General features: G+C 43.4%; 2 protein-coding genes across 2 annotated transcripts in view; both read left to right on the top strand.

Moving 5' to 3' along the window:
- The window catches only part of LOC308593623 (lipoxygenase homology domain-containing protein 1-like), a 181184-nt gene extending 169657 nt beyond the window's left edge, over window positions 1-11527 (top strand). The window contains exons 50-57 of the mRNA XM_081206073.1: window positions 737-953; window positions 4429-4574; window positions 4732-4807; window positions 6096-6174; window positions 6397-6640; window positions 7705-7783; window positions 9663-9738; window positions 11263-11527. Coding sequence (XP_081062199.1) covers window positions 737-953; window positions 4429-4574; window positions 4732-4807; window positions 6096-6174; window positions 6397-6640; window positions 7705-7783; window positions 9663-9738; window positions 11263-11317 — 972 coding nt within the window. The 3' untranslated portion in view covers window positions 11318-11527. The remainder of the gene's footprint in view (window positions 1-736; window positions 954-4428; window positions 4575-4731; window positions 4808-6095; window positions 6175-6396; window positions 6641-7704; window positions 7784-9662; window positions 9739-11262) is intronic.
- Window positions 11528-17875: 6348 nt separating this feature from the next.
- Window positions 17876-21558, top strand: part of XKR4 (XK related 4) — a 143226-nt gene continuing 139543 nt past the window's right edge. The window contains exon 1 of the mRNA XM_081204641.1: window positions 17876-21424. Coding sequence (XP_081060767.1) covers window positions 20583-21424 — 842 coding nt within the window. The 5' untranslated portion in view covers window positions 17876-20582. The remainder of the gene's footprint in view (window positions 21425-21558) is intronic.

Raw genomic sequence — 21558 nt, forward strand, 5'->3', positions numbered from 1 at the left:
TCTCAAGAAAAGCCCTCTCAAGACCCGATGGTGTTTGGCCAACCCCAAATATTCATTTTGTGAGCATAGTGTTGGAACAAGTGATAGTGTCTCTGCTCCAGGTTTTCCTAGATAGAACTGATGTTCTAGACCCACTGCAGCCTGGCTTCTGCCCTGGTTGTCGGGCTAAAATGGCTTTGGTCATCTTGGTAGGTGACCTAAGCCAAAAATTAGACAGGAGGAATATGTCCCTGTTGGGGTCACCAGATCCAAAGCCATCCTTTCCCCCTGACGTACCCCCTGGATGGGAAAGGAAAGTACACCAGTCCTGGAGCTGCCATACTTATTTTTTCTCCTGTTGCCCTCCCCCCCCCCAACATCCACTGTAGCAGCAAGAGACTGGCAGGGTTGTATGGGGGAAGAATTGCCAGCTCTTCCACCATTAACTCCCATCCCCACCACCAAAGGTCTTGTCCCATTGATTTCAGTGGGGATAAGGCATGACTGCATCTGTATCTAGCCCAATGTGTGTCCTCATTACCATACTGAGGGTTTACTTTACAAAGCCAGTAAGTAAATTTAGCTGATTAGTGGGAAGAAGGAAGACTGGGCTCTCAGAGGAAGAATCTCAAAACAATCTATATTGGCCATTTGTGCTCCTTCTGAGGTCTGCAGGGATGTACAATGCATATCAAAATGTCCTTTAAAGCCAACAGAATCACTCAAAAGATCAACTTGCTGTGTCGTTTATTTCTAGGTGTATTTCCCAGATGATTTGGGAATGCTCTATAAAGTGACGTTTGGGCTTCATCACTTGGGAGAAAGCATATTCCAGTTGTTTCATCATTGTAAAATGCAGAACACAGGAACCCTGGACACCTTTAGTCTCTCTATAAATAAAACACTTCCTCTTCTTAATGGAGACCAATGGATTGAATTCCCTGTAGAGTGGCCATTAAGGGAAGCACTTTGTGGTAGGTATATATTGGCATCAGGCATAGAAGACCTCTGTTATTACAGTTCAAACCAAGATAAGTTGCTGTAATAAAATAATATGGTTTAAGCACACATTTAAAATACTTTAAGAAAATACGTTAGAGCAACACATAATAAGTTAGAGCAACACAAGTTATCCCTCCACTTGTGGTGGTGGGGAAGGTCGTCTGTGCACATGAAACAGACTGAGACTGTGGGTATATTAGGCCCTAATATGGACACCCAGCCTCAGTCTGTCTCTCATGTGTGAACACCCCCCAAACACAAAAAATGGAGAATTTGTCTAATAAATAGAGTTACAAGCTTTGATTGGTTTAATTGTAGGTTAAATGTTAAAGGAACATTATCATTTATTGGGCTGAGAATTATTTTCTGTAGTTATGCTGATTCTGACGTATTAAAGTAAAAAAAGATAGCATTGCCTTCTAACTAGGGGAATAGCTTTCCCTTCACCTCTATGTTCAGCAAGACTAGAGAATAGCTTCAGGTTTTCACCTTTCTTTTTCTCACTCCCAAACTCCAGCTATGCATAGAAGCTTATACCATGAGATGCTGTCCTAATATCCAGGATCTGGGGGAGACCCTGTATTCAGCATGGTCACAGTGTTCAGTTAGACACAGAATTTCCAGGTGGAGGCATTGGCTTCTACATGGACTGAATGTAAGGAAATAAAGGAAAAATGCTTGAAACTCACTCTTAGGCTGTGTACACATTCTGGCTCCAAGGCAGCCTCACCACTGGTGTCTGAAGTCATGGACACCTGATGTCCATAATCCATATCAATCCTGCACAATCCTGTATACTGCTTGATGTGTTTTCCCCACGAATCAGCCTCCATGCAATATGAAAATGTAAGCCACATTCACTTTTCAGTTAAGCTGAGGTGTGTGCGTTTGAGACAGACTTTACACATGTGTAGATGATAGCTTCATGAATAAGAGCTAGGGGCAGTTGCAGGCCTAGGGAAACCAAACAGGCAGTATGCATCAGGTGAAAACATCTCTGTCTTCTCTAGTGTGTACAGCAACATGCAAATGTGACTTGAAATGCTGTGGGGGCCAGTGACCTCACTGTGTTTTCAACCATAGTTTCATCACATGAAAGAATGATGGAGATAACTTTCAAGCAGCTGTAATGAGTAGTAACTTTTCTTTATTAGATCATATATTATCTCATTTTTTGCAATATATCAAAATGATTCCTATGTTAGTTTATTTGCAATATGCACATTAGTCACTTAATTTATCACCTGCTTTTGAACTGATTAATAAATTAATTAACTATAGGTAAATAGATAATTGTAATAAAAGCTACATGATAGGCATGTTTGTGTTAAATATGGCATGCCTAATTTATGTACATTCCCACTAGTTTTGCACTTATTTATGACACAAATTTATAATGAGCCATACTGAATCCAATAATACCACTAAATAATACCACTGTTAAATGAGATCCATTGGCAGCTATACAGATCTGGATGAGATAAGTATGCAGTGAACTACACTTGGGGCATATATGAATTCTGAATCACACTTTGGAAATTTGACCCATAACACCTGAAGGGGGGTGGGGAATCTGTTTTACTCATCTATAGATATAACTCATCTATGGTGAACGTATCAACCAGGAGAGTATTTCAAAGTGAGAGGGGAAGCAGGAGAGATTTTATACATAAGGTTATAATACATATGGCTACAATAACTATTTTACCTATGGAAATTTTACCTAAGTTCAGAGCTTTCACTCACATACACCGTCAAGCAAATATAATTAACCAAAATATTCAACTGGATACACACAACTCTTTCTGGAAAATCAAATCAATGTTAAATATGTTTTTTCTGAATATATATCATCTGTAATGCTAAATGTATATATTTAAAATCCTGATTTGAATGCACCTTGGAAACACAGTTTACATCCTGAATATTAATAGCTGGGTGCCCAAGCTAGTTCAGTCAAAGTACTTGGTTTAAGGTAATTCACTTTCTCTGAAGTCAGAGGGACCTAAGCAGCTTAAAATCTTTGTAGTGATTGGCTTGCGAATTTGACAACCCAGTACTCTTGCAGTTGTAGCTCTTATCCCTGCAATATATCTGAGTTCCTAACTCTGTAAGCCAATCAACCATCTGCTGTTTCATTTTTTTCATCCAGATCTGGGCAAAGGGCTGTATTCTCAAGAAGCCACTTAGTTTATTATTACAAACACCCAGGGACCAGAGTGCATAAAGTAGTGCAGACAGATTGGCCTGAAGATCAGTTCCTTGGTGGTGTCATGAGCAGTAGTTGTGTGGCTGTTTCCGCATGTTGTCAAATCCATATTTTGTTCCACAGCACCCTCAGATTTGTCTTTTCTTTTGTAGAGACTCCAAAAGTGTAGTGGCAATAATGCCATGAAAATTCATGGTGATAAATCTGAATCTCGGAATGTTATAAAGCAGTTGCATGAGCTCTTCATCACATTTAGACATTCATTAAACCCACATCTTCCACAATCATTAGCTAGCATGGTGCAGTTGGCTGAGCTTCAGTTGCCCAAAATAGTAGTATTAATTACCTACCCCAGTGAATTTCTACAAAAATTAATAAGATAAGGAAGACAAAGCATTTTGTACATTAAGGCCATGAAGTAGACTGCATTCACATGGCACTTTATTCCTTTTAAACAAATTTCCCCTGTCAAATTCTGTGTTATATCTGAGCTTTCATATGATGCAAAAGCCACTTCTGGAACTATAGTGGAATATAGTACAAGTTTAGCACTCATTTCCATATTATTTGCAAACAGATTTTTTTCTTGAAGCAAACAACACAGAAATGAGCACTAAACTATTTACAGAATGTAAACAGAATTAGGCATTTGGGGATAGGGGCACTTCAGCAGGATGTGTCTTCTGTATTATTGCTCAGTGAATTGCTAAGAAGTGGGAGTCGAAAAGGCCTTTGCTCCTAATCACATAGGAGTGAAGCTCAGCTAAAGGCTCATCCATACTTCCACATGCTTTCTAGCGATGGGTCCAAGCAGTTTTACCTTTGCCGTACAATTTCCCCTGGAAAAACCTGCTCTTTAACACTAAACTGGAGCAGATGGCAATCTGCAGAAACCTCCATTGCCATTTGTTCCGATTCAGTGCTAAACCTTGGGTTTCCCCAGGGGAAAATGATGGGGCAAATGAAAGTGTATATGAATGAGCCCTATGTTTTACTCAGAGTAGTACCACTGAAGTTAGTGAACTTGACTCAGTTGGGCCATTAATTTCAGTTTGTCTACTCTGAGTAAAACCTAGTTGAACACCACCATTAAGCACCTCTCTAAGGATAATTTCACACATACACAATGTCAAGACTAGTATGTGGCAAATGGAAGGAAGCAAATTTATAAAGTAATGAATTACAAAATAGTTACACAAGGTGTTCTATTGGATTTGGCTTTCCTTTCTATTTTACAGTTGTTACATATGATGTAAAAGTATTCTTCAATGATGCCTCAAGCAAAATCGGCTCCATACATATGTCTCTGTGTATATACGGAACCAATGGCGACACTGAAAACAGGAAGCTTTTGTTGCCATCTCAGCTAAGAAAAGACAGGGAGGTAATTCACTTCCTCACAGATGTTTGGAATGGTCATTTACATTTGTGCCTGAAACCTATTACAGAAGTGTGTGTGTGTGTGTGTGTGTGTGTGAGAGAGAGAGAGAGAGAGAGAGAGAGAGAGAGAGAATAAGCTAAATATTGCTGGATTTTTTTAGTCATTTACAGGTCAGATAGATGCTGTGGATTTGGGGGAGCTACACAAAGTTACACTACTCATTGGAAGCAAATCATGTAAGTTTCTTTTATTATGAAGATACCACTGAAATAGCTTCTTAATATTTGTATTTACATTAGACATTAATGTTAATAGCAGTAGCTGCACATGTAGCAAGGCAAAGCTGCCTTTCCAACACCAGCAGGGGGCTTAGTGGTTTGTTTCTGTTCTTGTTTTTATTCTGTATTTTGTGTTTTTTATCTTGTATTTTTATGTTGTGAACCTCAGAGAGTTCTACAGATGAAGGGCAGTATGCAAATTGAAATAAATAAATAAATACCTGATCAGGTCTAGGGTAGGGATGCAGCTAGGGCTCTGGGTGCTTTATTCATTAAGAAGCATCCTTTGCTTTGGGGTGACCATTATTAGAAGGAATCTATCAAAGTCCTATAAGTTTCTGAATTAGGCACCTTTGAAATTCAAGATGTTCTCAAACTGCTCAGTGAACACCCATTTGCAAAAGGGGAGAATGCCCACATCATTTTACTGTAAACAAGACTTTTCCTCTGTTTTTCTTGGTGAATAAAATCATATCAAGACTTCATTGTGCTGAACTGGCATGAAGATCACAACCACAAGCTTAAAACACTAAAGTTGAAGTCATAGTTACTTGGGAGTAAATCGCATTGAACTCTTATTTTTGAGTAGGCTTGCATAGGCTTGTGGTGTAAAGCATTAAAGAAGCAGAAGTTAAAACAATACAGAGCGCTGCATATATTAATGAAAAGCAGCTTGAAATAAAATAATTGTTTACTTATTCCTCAAGCATGTGGTTGCTGAGCCTGGCTACAACTTCTGGTATAGAGGTAGAGCCAGGGTGCCTCTCTGTGATGACCAACTTGCTTCTTTCAATCCTTACATTGCACAAGTGCAGAGTGACTGAACAAAAAGAATGTATTTAAACTCAACTGGTCCTCTTAAAATCAGTATGATAAAATAGTCTCAAAGTTATCATCCTAATAGGACTTGATCATGTAGGAGTGTCTGGGTCTTGGATATTTGTCCCTCAGTTTGCCCTGCTATGTATGGGGATCATGATGCAGAAGTAGGTGACTTGACCCTTTGGCCCTTCCATGGTCTCAAACAGATTTGTCCCCACACACTTACACATGGACTTGCTGTTCACAATTGAACAAAAGCTCCCATTGTGGCCCAAAAGTACATCTTTTCAGTGCAAGGCTGAGATGTAATAGGGTGGAAAGACCATTTATTGATATCTAATTTTATTATATTAGATAGTACTAGATTCAAATTAATATCTGATGTGAAGCAAATTGTTTTCATTGCTTGTTGCTTCTGCTGTAGCTTGCAAACTGGATATTAAAGCACTCCACCTGAAGGAAGCCCCAAAGAACGAACCTGTATACATATTTGAAGTGAATGAGTGAGTTTTTATACATTTTTAAATCACACTAAATGTTTGTTGACTTGCCTAGCATGTTAGCCAATAGCATGTGACAGAATATTTATTAAATATCCCTGTTTATTTCTACACGTCTGTAGAAATTAACTATATTTCTTTCTCTTCCTTTCCTTATTAAGTTCCATATTGAATTTTAACCATCACTATGTGGCTTGATCTCAATCTTTTTCCTTTTCCTTTTAGAATATTCCTTTTGGATGCTAATGAACCTGAAATAAGGAAAGAAATCCCTCTCTCTTTTATTACCAAAGAAGACGGTAGCTCAGAAAATCTGATAGAGCATATTATTAAAGTGTACACCGGTGACAAAAGGGGAGCAGGAACTGACGCAAATGTTCATATAATTTTGTTTGGGGACAAGGACACATCTCAGTTAATTCAACTCAAGGAGTCTCTAGATCATCGAGATCCCTTTGAAAGAGCAAAGGTAAATAGTTCAGTGTCTATGTTTTCCACTCTTTATATCTCAGGGGCACTTCATACATTACACCTTTAGGTGTACACGTGCTACATTTAGGTGGCAGTCTTAGGTCCACCACTTACCTGGCTTACATCTGACTAAACACAATTAAGACTGTGGTGCAAATGAGACAAACACGTGTTTAGATTCTACAGGTTGCTCCTCAGTCATGATTAGCTGCAGATTCCTATTGGATTGGGGCAATCCTGAGCTTGTTGCCACATGTGTAGAATGTTCCTTTAAATGATCAAAACCCTGATGTGCTCCTAAGTTACAAACCCTAACCCTGATGTACTCCTAAGTTACAAACCTGTAAAATACTGGCCAGACTGTGACTTGATTCCACCTCATCTTGCCTGCAAATGAAAGTAAATGCTGAAGCCTTAGGTTATAAAAGGGAAAGGATTCCACTTTCCATTTAGCCTTGTTTTAGTTATCTGTCTGAAACCATTTTCACTGCTGTCTTTAGGGCATCTTCTACCTATAGATGAAAGATGCAGTTGTGGGAGGTTGTGGTGCTTCTTGGAAATGTACTATCCATGCACATAAAGTGCTGCTGCTGCCAAGAATACTGGAAGTGAAACTATATTCTGAACCAAATTGTATACCACTTGAGAGATTTGGCTGTAACTAGAGTCAAATCGCTTATCTTTATGTTTCCAAAGGCAGGTTTGGGTACCATAAACAAAAGATAAATTAAAAAAATGAAAACAAAAGGTGCTGTTTCTTCACCTGACTGGCAATTCATAATGCACTTACCAGAGAGAAAACATCTCTTGGGTTCTGAAACCAATAAAAAGGCAAGAAACCTTCAAAACCTAATGTGGAAAGTGCATGTTTTATGTTTTCAGGGAAGAGCTGAAAATTAGCAGCATACAACTGTACCAGAAAAGGAACAGTAACAATAATGCACTCCTCCAGCCATCCACTACCCCCTGCACACAGATAAAGTTAAACCAGTCCCAGATAAGCATACTGTTTTCCAGACATAGACTTGTCACATTTTGAAAGCTGCTTCTCTTATTTTGAAGACTGACACATTCAGAATCAAAACAAAGGATGTTGGAAGGCTGCAGAAAATTGAAATTGGACATGATGGCAAAGGATTTGGTAAGTATACCTGTAGGTTTATTGCATATCCTTGTTGTCATTTATCTGCATATGAATCCACACCTTCAATTTTGAAATGCCTCAAATCTCCCTCAGGCGCTTGATGGTGCAGATGGAGTATTGGACTAGGGCTAGGCCCTGAGGGATCCAGGTTCAAGTCTCTATTCCACCATGAAGCTCACTGGGCAACTTTGGATGGCCACTTTCACTCAATCTAATCTGCCTCACAGGGTTGTTCTGAATGTGAAATGGGGGAGAGAGCAATGTATGCCACTATAAGCTAATTTGAGGAAGGGTGGGATATAAATGTAATAAAAAAGAATTATAACATTGCCAGAACTGATGCCACATATTATAGAGCCCTCAGAATAGCATGTGACTTGACTCTCAGATATTATGTAGGGAAACCATTTGGGTTTTTTAAATCCACTTATTTTGATTTACACAAGTCTACATGACATCTATCAAGAAGAAATGTAATGTAATTTTTTTGCTTATTAAGACTATTTTGCTTCCTTAAGAAAATTAATTCTCTTTACTTGTATGTCTCAAGAATTCAGTATTGTTTTCTTAGAAATTTCTCAAAATCCATTTAATTGCATGCTACTGTGTTATTAGATAACATTTTAAATTAGAGGGGGGAAGTTGAATCTGCTTTCCACTATTTCTCCCCATATTGCTTCATTCTTTGCTTCATTTACTAACTTCTCAAACCAGTTTTTGGAAGAAAAAAGATAAAAAGATTTAATCACGATGTTTTCCCCATAACTGTCAGAGAATGTTCAAAGCAAACTTCAGGACACAATCAATTTTGACATGTACCAGTACATTTCAAGAACCACTACTTTTCTTCAATAAATGACCCAGCTTCACCCAGATTTCCATCATTTATGAGTAAATGTCAGTATTTACCAGGCTGGAGTGAGGAATGTCCAGAACTGTGAGGGAATAAATTGCTTTTCGGACATTTTATGTTATGATTTATCTGAAGCTATTGCAGATATATTAACTGACTTATTTTATTCCAAGAAATCAGTGCCAATAAACAATCATTGCAGTCAGAGGATATTTTTTCTCTCCCTATATAAACTTCTGCTGTGCAGATGTCATTTGAAATGGCAGGGCACTTATTTCTGGTTACATGTCACCTGCTCTATGGCATATAATGTAGTGAGACCCGTTTTCAAATTTAACTTGAAAATATGTTTTACAGCTTGATTTGAGCTGCAGGTGGCACATCACTCTATCTACAGATGAATAGTTAGCCTGTTATTTCAAGTGCCAGGCTACTGCATTGATCCAGAATCACATTTGTTCACAAGAAAGCACCCCAGACTTCAATTTTATGCAACAAGCTGATATCTCTGTCTGCAAGTAGATCAGTAAAGTATCCCAGCCTGCCATTCTCACACCCACCCACCCCATTGTGTCTGTCCCCTAGTGACCAGTATATTTCACAGGTAAATGCTTGTCATTGATAAAATTGGATATTTTAAAAGAGAGCTGGTCAACAGTGGTTGTGCCACAGGGCTTAAAATAAAAAAATTACCAGACTGATATGGTCAATGCCATATTTTTCCAAGTTTACAATTAAACTGTTTATTATCCTTATTTATAAAGTTAGGAGTAGGCCTTGTGGTTCATAATGTTCTGGAAGCACTGGCCACTGTAACCAAATATCTTAAGAATTAATGGTAAATGTTAACATTTGCTCAGTTTTTGACAATCACTGTCAAAATAGCCAATAATTTTTCTCATTTAGAAAATTTTCTCCAATTTTAAGGTGTTGCTATGACTGAAAAATAAATTTAGAATTATGTTCTTTGGGTTTATCTGTACTCAGAGGTGAACATACTTTATTATTGTCCTTTCTTTACAGCAAGTGGCTGGTTTCTGGAAAAAGTAGAAATCACAGAAGTGTCTACGAATGAATTATACTCCTTCAGTTGCAACCGGTTTGTTTCCCAGTTATTAAACTTGATCACAGCACAATCATAACCATGTCTACTCAGAAGCAAGTGCTGTTGAATTCAGTGGGGTTTACTCCCAGGCATGTGGGATTAAGTCTATAGCATGAATGCTACAGATGGTTACAACTTTCAAAAATAATAGTATCAGTAAAGTGATACTATTCAGACTAGATTATAGCATGAATGCTACAGATGGTTACAACTTTCATAAACAATAGTATCAGTAAAGTGATACTATTCAGACTAGAGAAAATATGCAACTTTCAAATCTCTCACATTAAAATTCAGGGAAGACTGTTGATGGCAGTCCTCTTTCCATTTCCAAAAACAAGCAGACCAAAGGAAATGGGAAGAATCAGTATGCCCATTCTTCAGTCTACAAATAATCAAGAATTTGCTTCATTGGCCCTCAGTACTTCCCTTCAATTCCAATAAAAAATCCGTTTCACATATAGAAAAGAGGTAAGTCAGTAATCCACAGCCTGGTTACTTAAACACATGAGAAAAGTGGAGTGGGAAATTTTCTTTTCTTTTATGTACAAACCCACAGGATCATAAAACTTAAGTATTTAACAATGCTGCTGCCATGCTCTTAGCCAGTACATGTATGGTTGCCTTGTGGTGATTTGGCAAAACACACACATCAGGGGTCAGCAAACTTTTTCAGCAGGGGGCTGGTCCACTGTCCCTCAGACCTTGTGTGGGGCTGGACTATATATTTTTTTGGGGGGGGGGAAATGAACAAATTACTATGCCCCACAAATAACCCAGAGATGCATTTTAAATAAAAGCACACATTCTACTCATGTAAAAACACCAGGCAGGCCCCACAAATAACCCAGAGATGCATTTTAATAAAAGGACATATTCTACTCATGTAAAAACACGTTGCTTCCCAGACCACCCGTAGGCTGGATTTAGAAGGCAATTGGTCCAGATCCGGCCCCCTGGCCTTAGTTTGCCTACCCATGATCTAAAGCAGCTGCCTTCAGCTCCCTTGGGAGATGCCATGCAATGGACAATTGCAGGCTTTAAGTCCATGTAAAAGATTTTACATACATAAATGTTAGAAGAAGCATAAAGCAGTGGCAGAAGAGTGTTAATTTTGCATAGGCACCCTATATGTCAACAACCCAAGGCAAGCTTGATTCCTGATGTGCCAGATTTACTCCACCCAGTAAATAAAGGATATTTTATGTTTATTGGTTTATTTTGAAAGGTTTTGTGCTTGTTTATAACTTGGCCTTCCCAGTTCTTCTTAAAGTGAGTTTAGGGATCATCCCTGGTCAATGGATCCATATATATGCCTACTCCAACCTTTTCCCCCTATTTATTTTCAGATGGGCATTCCCAAATGTGGGTTTTAAGTGATGGATAACTAGTCCACTGTCAGTACAAGGTGCTACCCAGGTTCCTTAAGATTAGAGACAATTCAGTACTCATGTCCTTTCAGAGTATTTTTATGTGTGAACCATCTCTTCCAACAGCAATGCATATTTTCTTCACCAGGTGGCTGGCTAAAGATGAAAATGATGGACGTACCGTAGTGCAGCTTTCTGTGTAATTATGCACTCAGAGAATCCTATTTGAACATGCTTCCCCTCAACATCAAGCTGATTGGGTTTATTTGTATTTTCTAATTGTGAAAGAACTATAATTATCATGAAGAAATATCAAAACAATACATCATATTTGAATACTCAAGTGAGAATGTTACCAGGAATTCTGAACACCTGTACCCAAACATGAATAAAGCGGAGCTACAGTATTGCAACTTGGTTTTGTAAGTTTGTTTTCCATCATTTCACAATATTTGGGATTTGTTGTCAAAGGACGTGGGTGGCACTGTGGTCTAAACCACAGAGCCTAGGGCTTGCTGATCAGAAATTCGGCTGTCCGAATCCCCATGATGGGGTGAGCTCCCTTTGCTCAGTCCCAGCTCCTCCCAACCTAGCAGTTCGAAAGCACATCAAAGTGCAAGTAGATAAATAAGTACCGTTCCAGCAGGAAGGTAAACAGCATTTCCATGCGCTACTCTGGTTCACCAGAAGCGGCTTAGTCATGCTGGCCACATGACCCGGAACCTGTCTGCGGACAAACGCCGGCTCCCTCAGCCTATAGAGCGAGATGAGCGTGCAACCCCAGAGCCATCTGTGACTGAACCTAACGGTCAGGGGTACCTTTACCTAAAAAAAGAAAAGAAAATATAGATTATGTAGTGAGGAATATATATATTCCAAGGTAGATATTTTTAAATAAATGAAAAACACAAGTACTTTCCCAGAACTTGTTTTGCCCAGTCATTCTACTGGACCAAATGTCACCTTGATAGCTATGGAAATTTCCCTGTGGTCACATGCCTTCTGCTGCTATTGGTGTGGTCTTGTAAAAAAATGCTTTCTAGTTCAAATCCCAACAAGAAATTGTGCAGATCACTGTTTTCTAGATCTGGGAGGGGGAGCACTTAGAAGACTGGCTTCTGTCTTTATGATTGTATGATACTGCCTACTTTTAACTACAGCAAAGAGACTGGAGAAGTGGATACAGTGGTACCTCGGGTTAAGAACTTAATTTGTCCTGGAGGTCCATTCTTAACCTGAAACTGTTCTTAACCTGAGGTACCACTTTAGCTAATGGGGCCTCCTACTGCCACCACTGCGCGATTTCTGTTCTCATCCTGAAGCAAAGTTCTTAACCTGAGGTCCTTTTTTTGGGTTAGCGGAGTCTGTAACCTGAAGCGTCTGTAACCCGAGGTACCACTGTAATGCATAACAATATGTACTAGAAGTTCTGCTTTTCTATCTTAAGAGCATAAGAAGAGCCTGTTGAATCAGACCATTGGCTATCTAGCCCATATCCTCCTCTCAGAGTGGCCAACCAGATACCTTTGGAAGGCCTGCAAGGAGGACATGAGCACAAAAGCAGCCTGCCCACCTGTGATTCCTGGCAACTGGCCTTCAGAGGCATGCTGCCTGTGACAGTGGAGGCAGTACATAGGTATCATTGCAAGAAGTTGCTGATAGCCCTCTCCTCCATGAATTTGTCTATTCCTGCTTTAAATTCTTGCAAGTTGTGGTCCATCTCTGCCCTTGTCCTTGCAGAGTTTCTAAAAATGAATGGTTCAGAATGTGCTACAGGGAAACATTGACAAGTCATATTTTAAATATTTCCATGTGCCTCATATAAGACCCAGATTTTTGATGACTTCTATTGTAAAGGTTCAGTAAATGAAAGAGACAGTAATAGGTAAGGTGGTACTTGGTTAGAAATTAAAATAAAGACTATTAACCTACTTGCAGATGACTTGCTTTAGTTTTAATTTGTCTCATAGATTATTAGCTGTAAGACCTACAGTATAATGTCTTCTGATTGACTGAGGGAACAGGGTTAATTTAGTTCTCCAATGGTTCTCTTTGTGCTTACATTGCTAAGGTACGTGCTGAAATGAATTTAAAACTCTATCCCCAGAGTGCACAGATGAGTTTAGTCAGTATCAGTATTCATTACACAGAATCAGTTTGCTGTGATCTATTATGTGGTTTGTTTCATTTAGAGTGTCTTTCATTAATAGTTTGTAATATTAACTCACCCTGATGCCATTTCTTGTTTATCAAGTGTAAATAATGCCTTCTTAATTTGTTTGCTTCTACTAACACTGAACAGCATCTCCTAACAGCTTATTTGCTTATTCCCCACTCCCACACACATACAAGCTTGTGCTATTTATAATAAGAAACCAGGTTAAGTTTTATGAGGAATATAGCACACTCTTTAGAACAACCATAGTGAAAGCCATGCAAAGGAGCAGGCCTTTGCAAAGCCCATAAGAGGAATTCCACAGGCCACTCCATTTTGCTGGTCCCAAGCAGTAGGTTTTCATGGGAAACTTGTTACCTGATGTCTGTTTGGATGCACACTTCCATTGTTCATGGTTTCCCTCAATTGCCCATTGCAGTCTAGACACAGCAGCCACAATCTGGTGAATGCTTTAAAAAGTGCCAGCCCTACCATTAGGCAGAGTGACTCAGCCACCTCAGGCAGCAGTCCCTGGGACACAGGTAGCAGTGATGAAGTGCTGGAAGTGAACCGAAGTGTGTGCCTCATGGCCTACTCTGTGCCCCTAAATTCACTGGCTCTCCTCAGATGTTGTCCAGGATTCAGATTTTTTCATGATCAGAATTTTCAACTTGAATTTTATTCTTTACACAAATTGGCAGCAAGTCCTGTAAGATTTTCTTTCAGATTGCAGTACATCCACTAATCCTTGCCTACTGAGTGAGCTACAAATTGTTGGGACACTTCAGAGGCAAAACTAGATGACCATCAGTGTCCCTTTCAACTTTACAATTTTATGATTTCATTAACTGCAGTTCTTCAAATGGCATAAATCAGCGGCACAAAAACCAGACACATGTTCCTGTGGGTGCAGACCAGTACCAGAAAGGAGTGTGGCTTGAGAAGAATTCTGAGGGGCAGATAGAGGGTCCTGCAGAGCCACTTTCACTCTCTGGACCTAAAATTTTGTACTCTGTTCCAGGGAGTGCAGCCCCATCCAACAAATGCTATGCACTTTGCCCAAATCAGTAGTACCCAACTCATCATTACAAGAAATCATTCTATGATTTCTTGGATTCGGTGTACTGAGACTTAGAACTACTCATGTGTACCATTATAATTCATTCTATAATTTTCTTTAAAAAGAAAGTGAACTTTAGTTTATGAAATAATTCCTGACTATAGTGTGCAACTTATATTGTTGTGTACAAGTGTAACTCCAAAGTACTGAAGTTTTTTATCAAAATTTGTTCAATGGAAGCATGAAAAATGAACACAAGCTGAATTGGCTGAAATGACAGAAAGATGATTTCCATGTGAACAGTTTCCACCCGAGTTATATTTGCTTGAAAGTAAGCCCCTTTGGTATCAATGGGGGTTCCAAATAAATTTATTTAGGATGGCAGTTTGCTATTAATCACAAAGGAAATGTAAAATGAAAAGACCTTTCCCTGTTAAACTTTCAGTTAGCAGTTCATAATAAGAATATAAAAAATTATTTGAATTCTTCAAGCATGAGAGACAACAGTAAATTTCCTACTAGAAAGCTCTAAAATCTAGTCTTCAGCCAGTTTCTATAGAGACAGTGGGGGCAGTGCCACACATGTAGATAGTGTGATGTTGTGCACTCCAAATTTGGAGCAGTATTGTGGCAATCATCTGTGCCAGGACTCAGCTCTGTAAAATGCAGCAATTTATGCAAAACATTACCTTTCAACATGTACAGAGTTGAATTTCCTCCTGAATTACTACACTTTATGGAGTAGCTTTTCAGGTCACAATCTTCCTTACAAGGTTCTGAGTCTCCAAACAGTTATTTTTTTACAGAGCAGAAATGCCATTTAAGCATAGGAAACCAATTATTGTGTACTGCTGCTGTTGTTTTAACTCTCTGCCCCTGTGCTGCAATTGTCATGAAAACTGTCTCCCCAAAGCTGCTATTTGACATGGGAAATACAGGCACAAGGGACAGCTTTCATTCTGTGTCAAAGAACGGCTTTGAGGGCAGAGGGTGCTTTTCACCTTTATAAACAATTTTTATTAAGGATTTTATTGGTTTACAAAAGCACATGCATTGTCTCTTTTTTCAGGTTGTAGACTTTTTTTAAATTTTAAGTGAGACATTAGTGTTGTATACAGAATAAAGTAGAGGGGAGAGGGGTGGTAATACTTGGTGTATATGCAGGGTTTTTATGTTAGCGTCTCTTGAGTAGGTTCTCTTTCTATTTGTTTATTATATTTCCTTGGTAGTGAGAGAGGTTGGGATGGCCAAGGCATGGTTGCAGTGAGATTTGTTTGCATGGGGGGGGGGTGTTGGGTCAAGTTAACCATATTGATTCATATGTTGGTGGTGGGTTCTTGTTGTTTTGTTCTTGTTGCTGTGTATGTAATAAATGGGAGCCATACCACAGTGAAGGTGTCCTCTTTTATTTGTCCCTATGTAAGTTTCAATCTGTAGGTTAGCTTTTCTAGTAAGGCTGTTTCCCATAGGATTTGGTACGAGTGGTCCATGTTCACTCCTGACAAGTCTCTCCAGTGTCTGGCTATGATGCTTCAGGCTGCTGAGAGTAGGTGGGTTATAAGCTCTTTATAATGTGAGTGGGCATTGACAGAGGGTGTTTTTCATGGGGAAAGGGGAAAAAGTTGGTGGAAATCTGTTGATCCACTTTCTCCACATCACTCAAGGATGGCCTGAGACATTTTGACAGCTGAGGTGAAGCACGAAAGGGAATAAAAATCTACATCAGGAACAAGGGTGGGAGACCAGCAGCACCTCCTATTTGCCAAAAGGCCACTGTAGAGGTGGCACTGGGAGGCTTCTGCTGAGAAGGCAGCAGATCCAGCCTCCAAGGAGTGTGCCACAGCCATTGCTGCTACTGGGCAATAGCAGATGATGCATTCCTTGGAGGCTGAATCTGCTGTCCATGCAGATCCTGCCACCCAAGGCAGTCACCTCACCTTGCCTCATGTGTGGGCTGGCCCTGATATCACTCATAATTTTACAAACTTCTTTTTATGTGCTCATTATTGCTTTTCAGTAAGTAGTTTTAAGGAAAGCAGCATGATTCCTGTGTTTGTTGTTCATTAAACTGTAGCAGTTCTCATTTCTTCATCCTTGCAAGCCAATATCCAAGGAGAGTGCCCGTATGAAAAGGACTTTCTTTTGGATTGACAGTTACAGTGTGAGGCATAAATGAAACAATGCTACTGTAATATTGAAAGACTAATTAGTCTTATACGGGGAGGCCAGTCACAATCTCTCTGTATGGTGACTTGTTGCTTTTGCAGATTGGAAAAAAAGTAAAATAGAAGGAATCCAAGCAGATGAACACAGAGACTTTGAGGATGCTGTAGAAAAAAAACTTATAAAAGAGACACCTGTTAGAAAATTAGATGAAAACAGAGAATTTGGATGTGAATTGGTTAACATAAACATTTGCAGAAAAAACATCAGGATGAAGCAGATGCTTTCTAAATAAAGATAACTGGAAAAAATGAAATATTGAGAACTACTAAAACAGAACAAAGCAAAATACAGAAAACAAAAACATGCCAATGCATCTTCCAAAACAGAAGAAGAAAAAAGCAAGATTCCCAGTCTCACCTAGCCTTACTTCCCATACTACTACTCTACATATTCAGTAAACTGAAGCCTAGAGTTATGTGAAGTACCTCTGGCATAGTCTTTGCACTTCTTCTATAGAACAAAACAGAGGCTGAAATACAAAGATGTTCATCCTGCTCTGGACAGCATTGCGCTCCCCCTGAAAGAGCAAGTATGCCGTTTGAGTGAACACCTTAATCCAGCATTGTCACTTGAGTCCCAGGTGGTCTTAGTGGCCTGGAGAGCCTTTAACCATGTTCATCTGGTTAACCAGCAGTGATAATCCTGGACAGGGTTAGCCTAGCACTGGTGGTGCAAGCTCTGGCAACCTCTCCATTGGATTATTGTAATGTAGGGATGCAGAACCTGTGGACACCCAGGTGTTGCTAGACTAAAACTCCCATCATCAATGACCACTGACCATGCTGCTGGGACTGATGTGAGTTGTTGTCCAGCAACATCTGGGGGCCAATGGTTCCCATAATGGCATAATGTGTTATATGTAAAGGTAAAGGACCCCTGACAGTTAAGTCCAGTCACGAACGACTCTGGGGCTGCAGTCCTCATCTCACTTTACCGGCCGAGGGTTTAGACCACAGCACCACCTGCGTCCTGTGTTATATGTAGGATTGCCTTAATTATGATCCAGAAGCTTCAGTCACTGCAAAGCTCCTAAATTTTGATGGGTACAAGAAGGAAATGCAAACAAATGAAACTAAATATAAATTATAATTTGTAAAGGCAGCAGGTAGATCTTCACGCTTGACTCAATTAGCAGGCACTAGAAATCTGTGTTTCCATTCTCATTAGTATCATCACAGGGTTGTTGTGGAGATTAATTGAGGAGGAGAACCACACATGCCACCTTGAGCTCCTTGCAGGGGAAAGGTAGGGTATAAATGCATTTGATGACGATGAAGATGATGATAATTGCATTTACTACAAAAATGCCTCGAAGTCACTACAAAAATGCCTCGAAGTGACTTACAATAATAAAAGCATATGTGATACAAAAATTAAAAGACATCAAAAATATAAAAGAACATCAGCTGAAGAAGAGTACTCATCCTGCAATAAAATAAAAGGGCAAATCCTATCCCACCCTACTAAAAGATGAACACCAATACAGGCTTGGGTATCATCAAAACTTATGACCCCAACGAAAAGCCAAATACTTGAGTGAACAAAAATGTTTTTGCCTGTTACCTAAAAGTTGATAATGATGGTGCCTGGTGCATCTCTCTGGGGAGAGCAGTGCAAAACTGGGCAGTCACTACTGAAAAGGAACTTCTCATGTGGCCACATTTTGCACTGCCCATGGGGGGGGGGGTGGTACACAAAGATAGGCAACACAGGTTCTGGGAAGGTTCATGTAGGGAAAGGTGCTTGGTCTGTGTGCCAGTATTTCCCCCTGAGTATGCTCTTTCATGTAGTTGCTATTGGTTGCTGAGATATATGGTTGTGCAAAGACACTTGCATATGGTCCATATAGAAGGCTTAGTTTCTAAAACTAAGAGCAAAAGTGGTACTGAAGCCAATACTTTCTAGAATCTGTACCCTGGACCTGATGCCCTGGCTTTGGGTGCTATGAACACTAGAACCTTTGCTACTAAACCCAAACCTGTCAGGCATCCGGCAGCACTCTGAACATGCTCAGAGGCAGGCTCATGTTCCAAACCCAAATCCTAATACGGCTTCTGCCACCCATTTAAAGGGATGCCGTGAAAAAACTGCAATATTCAAAATTATGAGCTGAGCCCTCAGCTCCATCCGCCAGGTCTCCTTGTGGGAGCGGAACCTTCAACAAGGTGCCTACGATGTGAGGAGTGCAATGAGCCGAAAAACGACGCGATGCCCGGGCGCTGGGTTTTCCCTGTGTGGCGAATGGAGCTCCCCCGTCTCTTGCACCGGTCCAAGTTAAGACGTCTCTAAGAGACAATGGGCTCTTTCTGCCAGGTGGGCGACTCTGTCCTTTCGCGCTTCGCCTGCCTGCCCACGAGCGACGCGCCTAGCCAAGGAAGCGCTAATCCTCCGTAGCCTTTCTTCTTGTCAGCAGCGCTGTTGGTCTGGCTCGTCCTAACCGACATCCTCATGCTAATGTGCCTGTCTCCAATCCCCAGCAAATGGCCTCAGGCGGGGATTGCTCACTTGGCTTTGTGGAAGAGGGGGATAAGGACGCCTCTTGTGCGAAGGCACTTCCAGCTGAAGGCAGCGCCACGAAAACTCACTCTCTCTGCTCCCGCGACTGCAGCTCCAGCCGTTCGATTCCAGCGCGCGCGACGCCCCCCGTCACTCACCCCCTGCGTCCCCACCAGCATGGAGCTGGCGAGCGGCCAAGAAAGGCTTTCCCGCGTCCGCCCCTCCTTCCTCCCTCGTGGCACACATACATAATGCATCCGTGTAACAAGAGCAGGTCCCTTCTCGGGCATGGCCCGTCGCACGCGAGCCGCCTCCCGGTCCCCTCCCTCCTACCCCCGTGCGCCACCTGCTGCGGAAGACTCCCCTCCTCTTCGTCGCCACGCGGCCTGAGGTAACAAAGCACTGCTAATGAGGCAGCCGCCTGCGCGGCTCCGCTCACTCGCCCGTACCAAGAAGGCGGGAAACCAGCTTCCCCCACCTCCCCGCCCCGCGAGCACCTGCTCCGCTTGACTGGCGTCCGGAAGGGCAACCAGACCCCTCGCGGCAAGCGCGCGCTTCTGCGCGGATGGGCACCTGCAACTTCTCCCTCGCGGCCCCATCACCTCAGCTGCAGCTTCGCCGCTGTCTCCTCGCGCCCGCCCAGCTTGCAGCCTCGAAACAGGCTCAGGGCCACACCGGCGTGGCACTAAACAGTCTAAGCGGGCAGCGGCAGCAAGTCTGTGGTGGAACTCTAGTCTTTACCTCTCCCCTCACGTATATACATATCTATATATTTCCCACCCACCGAAATACCCCCCACAGGTGTGTTCCCGTCAAATGAAATCTCCCCGCCCTGCTTAGAGTGCGATCTTGCTAGCCCTCCCCGTGTCCCCTGAACACAAGTAGCCACCCTTTCCCCTCCGCTCTGCAAAGCAAGGCGGACGCCTCTTCCTCCCGTCCTTTGCGGAACGTTTTCTGCAGACCACCCCTCAGCGCTCCTCGTCTAGGCGATTCATGCTTTCTCCCCTCAAATCCCCTCATCCTGTTGCACCGGCTGCTTGCTCCACAGCGGCCCCTCCCCAGTGCCATCGCCTCCCTCCCTCCCTCCTGGGCGCCACGGCTGCTCTCTGTGTGTGTGCGCTCTCGCGCGCGTGTGTGTATTGGGGAGGGGGGAGAGGGATGAGGTCATCCTCTTTCCCGGCGTCAGTCAGCTGGGTAGCGGCGGCGGCGGCGGCGGCAAAGCGGCGGGGCGGGCCAGGCCGAGGAAAGGATGGTCTGCTTCGGGGACCGCTCCCCGGGCTGCTCGCGCCTGGGACTGGGCGGGTGAGCGGGTCTCCCCGCAGGCAGGCGGCGCTCCAGCAGCGCCCGCAGGCGCCGCTGGCCCAGCCCCGTCAGCGCCCCGAGAAGAGCCGCCGAGCGAGCGGCTTGTCCGCGGCAGCAGCGGCGGGGGAGGGAGGGGCGGACTCCAAGGGGCTCCCGGACGGGGTCCCTCTCCCTGCCGCCGCCGCCGCCGCCGCCGCCGCCGCTCCTGCCGCCGCCTTCCAGCCGCATCATGGCCGCGAAGTCCGACGGGGGGCGGCTGAAGATGAAGAAGGGCAGCGAGGTGGCGTTCACGCCGCTGCAGAACTCGGAGCACTCGGGCTCGGTGCAGGCGCTGGCCTCGGGCTTGCCCTCGGCGGCGGGGCCCGGCGGCGCCGAAGACGACGAGGCGCCTGGCGGCGGCGGCTGCTGCTCCTCCGGCGGCTGCCGCTGCTGCTGTAGCGGCGGCGGCGGGCGGGCGGCCGGGGGCTCGCGGGGCTCGGGCGGCGGCTCGTCGTCGCTGTGCCTGCGGCTGGGCCGGGAGCAGCGGCGCTACACGCTGTGGGACGGGCTCTGGATCCTGGCGGCCGTGGCCGTGTACTTCGCGGACGTGGGCACGGACCTCTGGCTGGCGGTCGACTACTACCTGCGCGGCCAGCGCTGGTGGTTCGGGCTGACGCTCTTCTTCGTGCTGCTGGGCTCGCTCTCGGTGCAGGTCTTCAGCTTCCGCTGGTTCGTGCACGACTTCAGCAGCGAGGACGGGGCGGCGGCGGCGGCGGCAGGGGCGCCCAGCTCCTCGTCGGCCGGCGGCCACGGCGAGAGCAAGCTGCTGGTGAGCAGCGGTTCCGCCGCGGGGGACATGGAGGCCGGCGCCCGGCCCGGCACGCCGCAGAGGCAGGCGTCCAACGCCAGCAAGGGCAACGCCACCAACAGCACCAACAGCAGCAGCAGCACCAACGCCGCCACCGGAGGAGCGGCAGGGGCGGGCGGCGGCGGCGGCATCCGGCCCCCCAAGAGCCGGTCCGCCTCCTGCGCCTTCTGCATCTGGCTCATGCAGTCGCTCATCCACATCCTGCAGCTGGGGCAGATCTGGAGGTAAGGCACGCGCGCTCACCGGGCTCACCTTCCTTGAACTCCCACCAGCCACGCTGCGCTAAGGCAGGCGCGCAGCCGGGCCTCGGTCGCCTGGGAAAGTGTCCTAAGAGGCTGAGAGCCGGTGACTTGCCTAG

This window comes from Podarcis bocagei, assembly GCF_964188305.1.
Source record: "Podarcis bocagei genome assembly, chromosome: 8".
Lineage (NCBI taxonomy): Eukaryota > Metazoa > Chordata > Lepidosauria > Squamata > Lacertidae > Podarcis > Podarcis bocagei.